The 10,573-nt window shown below is 37.8% G+C and overlaps 2 protein-coding genes across 3 annotated transcripts; both read left to right on the forward strand.

The window, feature by feature from the left end:
* The first annotated feature begins 1,267 nt into the window (after positions 1-1,267).
* Positions 1,268-5,178, forward strand: LOC110636018 (protein trichome berefringence-like 7). 2 transcript variants are annotated; one of them, XM_058137851.1, is made up of 4 exons: positions 1,268-1,407; positions 1,570-2,504; positions 4,124-4,282; positions 4,436-5,178. In XM_058137851.1, the coding sequence occupies exons 2-4, from the start codon at positions 1,699-1,701 to the stop codon at positions 4,731-4,733; spliced, it is 1,263 nt and encodes a 420-aa protein (XP_057993834.1). In that variant the 5' UTR covers positions 1,268-1,407; positions 1,570-1,698; the 3' UTR covers positions 4,734-5,178. The 2 variants fall into 2 exon arrangements, with proteins under 2 accessions (XP_057993834.1, XP_057993835.1); XM_058137852.1 differs by lacking the exon at positions 1,268-1,407 and having other exon boundaries at positions 1,428-2,504.
* Positions 5,179-5,628: 450 nt separating this feature from the next.
* On the forward strand, positions 5,629-6,501 carry LOC110635998 (protein TRACHEARY ELEMENT DIFFERENTIATION-RELATED 7A-like). The gene has a single exon (XM_021785503.2). It carries the CDS (start codon positions 5,861-5,863, stop codon positions 6,335-6,337), a length of 477 nt encoding a protein of 158 aa, XP_021641195.1. The 5' UTR covers positions 5,629-5,860; the 3' UTR covers positions 6,338-6,501.
* Positions 6,502-10,573: the final 4,072 nt, after the last annotated feature.

Here is a 10,573-nt window from a genome sequence, read left to right on the forward strand (position 1 = left end):
TTATTTTATCATTTGTCACAAATGATGATAGGGGTTTATGTTGTTTCTCAAATCAAAATTCTAAGAACAATAAGAAACAGGGTTTCCAACAATAATAATTTCAAAGAAAAAGGGCATTTCAATTGTGAATTATAGTTAGGGAATTGAGTTTTATCTTGATTTAATTTTTGGAAATTGCATGTAATTGGAATAGAATATCATATTCATAAAAGAAAGCTACCTCCCTTGTCTCAAACTTGGGTTTTGGTCAAAAGTGAAGAGTGTAAGATTGAGCACTTATCATTGTGCCAATTTAACTCTTTAATTATAGCATAGGCCAAGGGGATATGAGCAAGAAGTTGGTCCACTAGGCTATCCCAAGCTAGTAGCACTCAGTGCCAATAAAAAGGTACCCTGTTGAGAACCTAGTGAACTTGCCTGGTCAATGATCATTTTCTGCTAATTGATTAGTCTTTTGTTTTAATATTACAAGTATATTAAATAGTGTTTGAGAAATTCAAAATTCTGTAGCCTGATGCTGATTGTTCTGGTAATTCACCAAGAAAATTCATGGGGCTTTAGCAATTTAGTGTTTGGTGTTAGTTAAGAAATCGGTGTCCTAACCAACTGGCTGGCTGTTAGAATACAGAAATCCCTTGGCCCTAGTTTTAGTAATGATGATAAATTTCTCCCTAAATAAACTTTTGCTTTGCGTGTGGCTGTGCCTTGTGCCAACCATAAAACAAATTATGCAAGCCACAATGTCTTTGTGACTCCACAAGCCATAAGTTGAATTATATTGATGTTAAAGTAGTGCATTAAATAGGAAGAAAGAGTTAAACAGCCAAAATAAAAGTGGAGGGAAAAATTATTATAAAATTAATATAAATATAATAATTTTATTATAATTATTAATAGTACCAAATAAAAATTTAAATGAACGGTAACATAAAAAGAGTAAAAAAAAGTAAATAAATAAAAAAAATTTATTATTAAATATTTATTATAATTTAATTATATTTAATAAATTAGCTGGCAATGAGCAACATTTAATTATATTTTAATTTTAGAGATAATTTTTTTAACTATTTTATAATGCAACTTCCCGAAACTGAAAATGAAGATCAATCAAGTGTAACCAAGTTTAGATGAACTTGAAGAGCTGCCATGTTTTCATTGGTGAAGGAAAATTTTTATTTATTCTGATTCTCAAAGCCAACTATAAGTTAATTCACCGACAGCCTCCCTTTGTGTTTTAGAAGATTCGGCCTTTTATTTAAGTATCACGAATGAAATGACCAAAAGCCCTCGCCCTTTTAACTATAATTCCCTCTGTTCAATCAACACAACACCTTTACTTGAGCTGGTGCTGCTACAAGCAATTCCACCCCCGAGCTCTGGTTTCTCGCAAAACCAGTTGAAGAAACAGTAAGTTCTCTCTTCTTTGAATGGTAAAAAGTGCAAAGAGTATATTTTTTTTTCTTTTCATTTACTTCAGCTTTCGGTTATTAAAGATTCTCTCTTTGCTTGTGTATTTGAACTTTACTTTTGATTGACGGAGTTGTTACTGATCTGGTTGTACTGAAATAGGAGTATCAGTGTTGGTTTCACTTCTGGAGGTCATCTTTGGTTCCATTTGGTTTCTGGGTTAGTTCTTTTCACTTCTGTGGTTCATCTATGTTGACGAATTGAAGCTGTTTATGGGTTATTAATAGAAAGATGATTGAGTTCAACCCAAGTGCATTTGGCCATTTGAGGCCCTTTTGCACGAGGGTTTTCAGTTTTGGCAAGGGAATAATAAAGCGTCACTGTAGATTCTGGATCTTTCCATCATTCAATTGGGTTATTGCAGTTGGGTCATTTTTAACATTTCTTTTAGCCATGGCATGTGCATATTTGTTTCTGTTCTCCAGATTTCAGCCAGATATTCATAGTTATGAGATTCCTAAGTCCAATAGTTCAGTTAACGAGTGCAATGTTTTTAGAGGAAGTTGGATCAAAGATGAAAGTTACCCTCTGTATAATGCCTCACAATGTCCTTTTGCTGAGCGTGGATTTAATTGCTTAGCTAATGGGAGAAGAGATAGAGGTTATACAAAATGGAGGTGGAAGCCAAAGAATTGTGACATACCAAGGTTTAATGTGCATCAAATTCTTGAAAAAATGCGTGGGAAACGGATTGTTTTTGTTGGCGATTCATTGAGTAGAACACAGTGGGAGTCTTTGATATGTATGCTCATGACTGGTGTGGAGGATAAGAGGAGTGTTTATGAAGTCAATGGGAATAAGATAACTAAACAAATTAGGTTTTTAGGTGTAAGGTTTAGTTCATTTGATTTAAGAATTGACTTTTACCGATCAGTTTTCCTGGTGCAACCTGGCCCGACGCCAAGGCGTGCTCCTAAGAGGGTTAAATCAATACTTAAACTTGACAAGTTGGATGATATTAGCAATGAGTGGATTGATTCTGACGTGCTAATATTTAATTCTGGGCACTGGTGGACACCAAGTAAACTTTTTGAAATGTAAGTCGTCTACCTTTTCTCATGTTTCTTAAAATGCTATCATTTATTTTCCCCTATTCTAAACTTTGTTTTGCTGTGTATTAATTTCTATATTTATCTCGTGAACTGTAATGCTTGTTGATAAATGCAGGCATCACAAAGCTTTCAGTGCATCCTCACATCATATCATCTTTTGCAATTTCGTCAATTAACAAGACATTTTGGAATCATAAATATTTGGTTTCTATTAGGAAGGTTCAGATTACAGATTTTCCAACCATAGCACATCCTAAAGTTATCCAGCTAGCTGTTGCACTGTCAACATTTCTGTATATACATGATTGATGACTGGTTGAATGAAGGACTAGGAGTTTGCTTGTTAAGCTATGGTATTTTCTTTAATGCATAAAGAATTATGCATTTTTTCCTGATCAATCAACTAGAGGAAAATCTCTTTTGATTTAGGTGGTCTTAGATAAAGCTATGCAAGGATATGAACACCATTTCTTGGTGTTTTGAGCTCCTGCTTATTTAAGTTTATGTCATTTACCTGACCTGTATGAAACTTCTTGTTAGTCTCCAGAGGTCTTCAGCTAGCTAAAATCATTTTGCTTTCTGCCTGAATTGTATCATACATAGCTTGTGCCATCAAGTAGCATATCAGTTCAAACCCTTGTATGTTTGAAGGAGATTGCAGTAATGCTGAATTTAAACAAGTATTAGATGGCAACTATTTGAAGATGTGTGGAAAAGATTTGGTTTTGTGAAATTAAGTGCATGAATATCCATCCAGGGACATATTATTAACCCTCTCATTCTCCAATTTTGGCAATGACCATGCATGTTTATATGTGTGGTTCTGTTCTGCTACCATTCTGTTGGACAGTGATTAAGTTACTGCTCAAATTTTAATGAACATTGTCCATTGTGACATATTTAGCTGTACAAAGTTAGCAATTTTATGCTGTTTTCTGTCTGATGTAATGATGTGCACTTGGTGCCTTTGCTAGCTGTTCTGATTAATAAGGAGAATAGTAGATATGAGAATGTATAGGAGAATATTTAGTATAAATAGGAAATAACATCGAAATTGATAATCAGTCAAGAATTCAATAATACAACAAATCCTTCTCTCTCTAATTCTTTCTATCTCTCTCTATTTTATTTCTTCTTCTGCTGCAGGTTTGGGTCTTGGCAACTCTGTTACGTAATACTAGCTAAAATAGTGATTCGGATAAGGAAAAGCTATGACAAGATAAATAGTTTATGATAAGAAAAGGGTTGATTAGATTGTATTGCAACTAAAATTATCCTTCTTATCGTTGTGGATGTCAACATGGGATGTCCAAATTATCCACCTAATCAAAACAAATAATATCTTCTTCTGAAAAAAAAAAATCATAATCTGGGGCGAATTATCTGGGATTGTATTCTTGTTATCTCCCCTGTCAACCAATCCATATGGAATTGATATTATATGCATCTGGGGTTATTTGGAATGGCATGCTTCGTCAACATTATTGTAGTCTGTCCTATAAGTTCTCTACATATTTAAACCAAGAGAATTTTTGGCCCAATGTTTGCAAATTTCAGTGGACATTTGGCAAATATGAAGTGCTCCTAACATGTTTTTCAGACAGGGGCTGCTATTTTCAGATTGGTGCTTCACTGAAGCTTGGAATGCCTATCACTACTGCCTTCAAAACAGCATTAAACACGTGGGTGTCCTGGGCTGAGACTACCATCAATGCAAATAAAACAAGTTTATTCTTCAGGACTTTTGAATCTTCCCATTGGAGGTGTGCCATCTGCCATTCTGTTTGCTTCCTTTTTGGTTTTGTTCGTCTTTAGTTTAATAGGTTGCCTATAGTTTGTATTGTATTTGCCAATTTACTGGAAAATCTATGCAAAAGTAGACTGATAGTAACATTTACACTTGTATGATGTATCAGTGGCCGGAACCGTCTTTCTTGCAAAGTGACACGGCGCCCTTCATCAAAAACTGGAGGGAAAGACTGGAGCTCAGTTTCAGACATAATAATTAGGGCTGTGAAGAAAATGTCAGTTCCTGTAACAGTTCTACATGTGACACCCATGGGGGCATTCCGGAGTGATGCACATGTTGGTACCTGGAGTGACAATCCATCTGTGCCTGATTGCAGTCACTGGTGTCTACCCGGAGTACCTGATATGTGGAATGAAATTCTCTTGTCATATCTGATGTCCAAGAATGAGCTATCTGTTCCTTAAGAATGAAGTTGCAGGTTTTCCCCTTATCTTCCACCCTCAAGTCCAACCTGTTTGAATTCTTTAAGCTTTTATTCACCTAATTTCGGTTCATACAAGATTTACAGGACAGAAAAGCTCAACTGCAATTTGGATCAGATAATACTTCTTACATCTATTCTTTTGCGGTCATTGGTGTCATCACTGTGACATTGTCATTCACAATGTTTTATGCAAAAAAGAAAAAAGGAAAAAAAAAAGGTTGTTGATGGCTGTAGCTTAAGAAATGAACAATTTGGATTTTGGATGCTGCTGTATTTTGTACCTACAGAAAGATCAATGCTTAGAAGTTAAAGTTGTATTCGGCTTGAATTGTATAGAGAGGTTAATTCAGTTCCTGGTCTTGGAATGCTGCAAGTCTTTGACAATTGTATTGGTATTATAAAACTTTTTCTTCCTTGAAACTCAATTTTTTGGAATCATTTTATATAAGAGCACACTTAATTAATTCTCTGACTTGAAACATATGTTAAATCTGTGTGGTGATGAGTGAGTGGTGACGTTTTTCCACATGTGTTTATGGCAATTAGATGGATGGCTTGAAGTTTTAACCAGTTGATGCTTTGTTTGAAGTAAAAGGGAAAACAAAGGGAACAAAAAGGAAACTGGAAAACAGACGTATGATGTCTCAATTCACTTTGGTACCATTTAGAAATTGGACAAAAAGAAACTCGATTGCACATGTTCGACTGTCTACATCATATACAAACAAATCCAATACGTACACCAATCTAAAGTCGCTTAGCAGAGGCGTAGCCTGACATAAGGACATAAGATTCTCAAATTGAGTTCTCTAAAATACAGGCTAACAGGCTACTTTTATCATATAGTTCAGTTCCATATTGTGCTTGAGAAGAAAAACAATGGGGATTGGAAGCAACAAGCAAAGAAGTGTTTTCCAAGTTTTTACAACCAGTTCCAGAAATCTTAGAATGAGAGTCAAGTCACTAAAAACTTGTTATGGATTTTAACACTAAAAAATTATTCACAGCCTCACTACAAATAGCTAGCCACCTGCCTAGATGCCTGCCACATCCATCAATTATCATTAAAAAATCTTCTAGCTCATTCAAAGTATCTACCATCTTCACATGGCCTCTTCTAATAACTTCGACTTCCCATATTTCCCTCCTCCACCACCAAGTCACCCTTTCCATCCACCACCACCACCTCATGTACGCCCACCTCCACCCCCTGCACCATCACCAAGCGACAACACCACAATCATAGTCGTGGTATTTGTCTCACTTGGTGGCCTTTTCTTCCTTGCATTTCTTGCGGTCGCTCTGTGTTGCTTCCTCAAGAAAAAGAAGAAAAAGGAAGTTAAAGAAACCGATCTTATTCACGTGGATGAACACAAGAAGGCGAAAGAGGCCATCGTAGAAGGACCTCATGGACCACAAGTTGTAATTCTTGATATTGAAGACGATGTGCATGTTGATGAAGTAATCAAGAAGGAAGAGAAGTTGGGTAAAGGTTTGCATGCTAAGTCCGTGGAGGGCAGTGCCCTTCAGGAAGGTGCACCCTCTTCTTCTTCTAATCATCCCCAGCTTGAACACAAGGCCTGATCTATATAGTTAATTAATTATTCGATCAATTTTAAATTTCCTCGTCATTACAATGATCACTTAATGTTAATGTGCTCATTTGAAAAGATTGAAATGAATTCTGCTGTATAATAAAACTGTGTGACAGTTCAAGAATAATTTAATTTGTTTTGGTTCTTGATTAATTCGATCAGATTATTATAGTAACAGATTTGCAATCTGAATTCAGTGTCTAATTACTCCAAAGGTTGTGTGACAATGTTAATCAACCAAAAAAATAATAATTAATAATTCACGTGTGCTAATAATACCTTGCTATGAGTACTTGTAAAAATTAAAATAAAAAAAAATTACTATTTAGTCCACACGTTTTAACGAAATTGATTATTGCATCTTGTATTTTAAAAAATATACTATTTAGCTCTTATATTTAATTTCCTTTAAAATATTTAGTCCATCTATCAAATTTTAGGTTGGTCAAATGATTTTTAATATTTGTCAAGCTACTATTTAGTCTTTCTATTAGTGAAACTAATTAATTAATCTCTATATTTTAAAAAACACATTAATTAATCTGTAATTTAGTTCTATTAACTCTTTAGTATCTCATATTATTTTTTTTATATCCGAACTACTGTAACACCCCAAGAATTTTAAATTTTTATTTTTTTATTTTTTTATGAGTATTATTGATATTTTAATTTTATTTAAATTTTAAGAAATTATTTGAGATTTTTCGGATTTTAAAAATCGGGTTCGATTTTTCGAAAATATAAACTTTGATGATTTTTAAAAATTAATTTAAAGACCACATGGCAAAACTAAAAATATATTTGGAGTCCATAAATTTTTCTGAGTTTTCTAGAATTTTTTCGAAATTTTTGGATCTCGTTTTCGGTCCCGAGGCAAAGTAAAAATTTAAAATTTTGTATTTCGAATCAAACCGGACGAATCGAACCGGACCGGATTGGACCGGTCGAATCGGACCGGCTCCCTCCCCTTCTTCTTTTTCTCCCGCGCGCGTCCCCTCCTCCTTCTCTCTTTCTCCCGTTTTCTCTCTCCTCCCGCCCCAGCCCGCCGGCCAGCCACCTCCCCCGCCACTCCAGCTCACCGGCGTGCCGCCCCACCTCTTTCCCCAGGCCAGCCGCCGCCCCAAATGGCCGGAAAACGCGCGCGAACGCCCCTCCCTTGCGTGCGCGACTTTTTGACTTCCCGGCCAAAATCCGGCCGATCCGGCTACCAATCGGACCGAGTCTTATGTCTAAACTCATCTACTCGTCAAGAGCTTTTCATAGACACCAAGAACACCGAAATCCATCGAGCGGTTTGTCCAATTTTTGCCCGGGAAGTTTTAGCCCATTTTGACTTTCGGGCTAGATTTCTCGCAAACCGTGAACCCCACGAGAAAACCGAGAGTACCAGAGCGCTCCACTCGTCGAGAGCTTCGCGGGGATATAAATTTCAAAATTTTCCAACACTGTTTTTCAGTGGGTCCCATGGAACTTCGCAGTGTTTTTCCGAGCATTAAATGAGCTTAGAAAATTCTGAAAAATTTATGTACTAACCCCCGTGTTGTGAGCTTCGTGTAGGTATCCTCAATTCAAGGAAATTCGGCTGACCGTTCTGCAATTTCCACTGCAGACACTGCTATCGGAAAAGTCTCCGAATTGGACCGAGGTTTGGCTACCCCCCCATTGTCAGACGTCCCGAGCGCGTCCCCTGAGTCAGAATCGGCAAAGGTAAACCCGAACCTTGCTTTTTCATAATTTTCTAGTGCTTAAATAGGATTAAAAATCCATAAAACATTCGTGGTAGCTCAGAAAACTATGATTCTTTTTGCAATAGCCTAGTAATATTGCTAAGGACCGCGGGGCAAAGTTTTAGAATTTTTAGAGCTTGTTTGGGTAGTTTTTGCAAAAATGATCAATTATAAGGACTAAATTGAAATTTTACATATTGTGATGGATGACTGATTTGATGGGCCCAGGAGGGGCTGTGTGATGTGATTGAGTTGTGGATATATGGATTGTGAATATAGAAGTGTGTTTTGAGCCATTTTGCAGGTTGGGTAGGTCCTAGGTATAGGGGAGACTCTGCTGGATTTTCAGCACGACTTAGGATGTACTTAGTCTTTTCTTGATTTGTATTGAGTCAGTTGTATTAAATAATTGTAATGTAATTGTCAGGTGAGCCAGGACAGCCTTCTTTCTCCGCCCAGCCGCCACAGTGACCGTTGTCAAGTCTGTGAGTAAAATATTAATTTTAATTATAATTTCACTATTATTATATGTTCAAGCATGCCCATGCATCACTTATATGCATATATCTATGTAGATAAACTTTAGGCACGATTTATGTTGCATTCATAACTGTGAAAGTGCCATGTATGTTATTGTGGTAATTTGGAGCAGTGTGCGTGCGTTGGCGTGCGTGTGATGTGGTGTGGACTATGGATAGGACCGGTAGACACGGCTTGAGATCTTCGCTGGGACCCGGTCCTTCGGGGTAGACACGACTTGAGTTCTTCGCTGGGACCCCGATTTGGTTTATTAAGCGAAAGTCCGGCTTGAGTTCTTCGCTGGCACCAGGTTGGATTTAAGAGAGCTGTATAGGGGATCAGCTCCCATATATTATGATTGATACTACTGGGTGTGTGAGTGCTCCAAATTACCTTTTTGATGTTATGATGTGATATTATTGCTGGTGTTGCATTTCACTCTACAGGGTGCATTAGTTTTAGATAGTTATAGAAATTATGGTTAAAATTGATATTTTACTCTCTAAGTCGAACGCTCACTCCTGTTCAATATTTTTCCAGGCCACAGGAGGATATTTTTAATGTTAACCTGCTTTCTTCCTCGCAGGTTGATTATTAATGTTTGTATAAACTTGTTAAATTTTAGAATTTCCGCATATGTTAGAAATATTTATTTGATATGGGTCTGTAAACTAAATTATTATTTTGGACCTGTAATCTTAATATTCTATGCATGTTTGATGGATTGGATGAGGGAGCTAAGCTCCCATTTATTTTTATGCTGATGAGTATGTGGAGGGTGAGCTGAGCTCCCCAATTGAGTATTTATTGTGTTTACAGGTCGGGTGAGTCAAAAACTCCCCGTTGAAAGGTCCATTTTATGGCCGGACTCTGTCCGGTTGATTTCTTGAAATTGGGCCCAAATGGGCCTTAGAGTTGGGTTAAGTGAATAGTTAGGCTTACTACGGGCCTCGGGGGCTTTAGGCTAGCCCAGGTCCTAGTGCCGGTCAGGCCCATAGGTTGGGTCGTGACAATTGTGGTATCAGAGCTTAGGCTCCAGATTCTTAGGGAATGTTCATCTAAAGTGTTGGGAAGAGTCTACTAGGAGTCACATGCGGAAAAATAGGGTCCACATTCGTCTTGCATTGTCATCTTTGCTTCTAGTTTCTGCTTCATATAATTATGTATAAATATGAGTCTATAGAGCTGTGTAACATGTTGTTTTGAATTTTGTGGGCTAATGCTGCTGAATTTCAGGAAAATGCGTAGAAGCAGGAGAGCTGCCACTGCACCAGAACCAGATGTGCCTGACGAGGTGTCAGCACAGGATGAGGCGCCTGCCCCGAGGAGGCGGGGTAGGAGGCCTAGAGCTGCTCAAGTAGAAGAGCAACGCCAGCGATTCAGATCGCTTTCATGGCCCAGGGTCCCATGGACCCCATGGCAGCTACTCTAGCTGGATTGCAGAGAACCATCGACATGATGGAGCAATATATGGTCCACCCTCAACAGCAGCAGCAGTCCACCGCACCAAGAAGGGAACCTTACAAACAAATCATCAATTTCAAGAAGTTGGTGCCTGGTACTTATGATGTGTCAGACGATGCATATCGGTTTTTGGATTCCTACAGACAGGCAGGAACAGAATTGCAGTTGACTGATAGAAGACTAATAGAGTGTATGCAGCATGTCATGGGGCCTATGCCTAGACAATGGATGAATGACTACATATTACCTCGGATGGAGGGTTTGTCGTGGACTCAGTTTGTGGAACTGTTCATCAATCGGTTTGTGCCAGAAAGCTTCAGGGATCAAAAGTAGTGGGCCTTTGAGGCCTTAAGACAGAATGGCAGGTCTGTAGATGAGTATGCTACAGAATTTCTAGAACTGAGCAGGTATGCCCCTACAGCAGTAGCTACAGAAACTATGAAGGTGAAGAAATTCCTAAAGGGGCTGGACAGGAGCTATGCAAACCTGGCCATGATGTCTGATCAGTCTTTTGA

This window comes from Hevea brasiliensis, chromosome 16 (genome assembly GCF_030052815.1).
Source record: "Hevea brasiliensis isolate MT/VB/25A 57/8 chromosome 16, ASM3005281v1, whole genome shotgun sequence".
Lineage (NCBI taxonomy): Eukaryota > Viridiplantae > Streptophyta > Magnoliopsida > Malpighiales > Euphorbiaceae > Hevea > Hevea brasiliensis.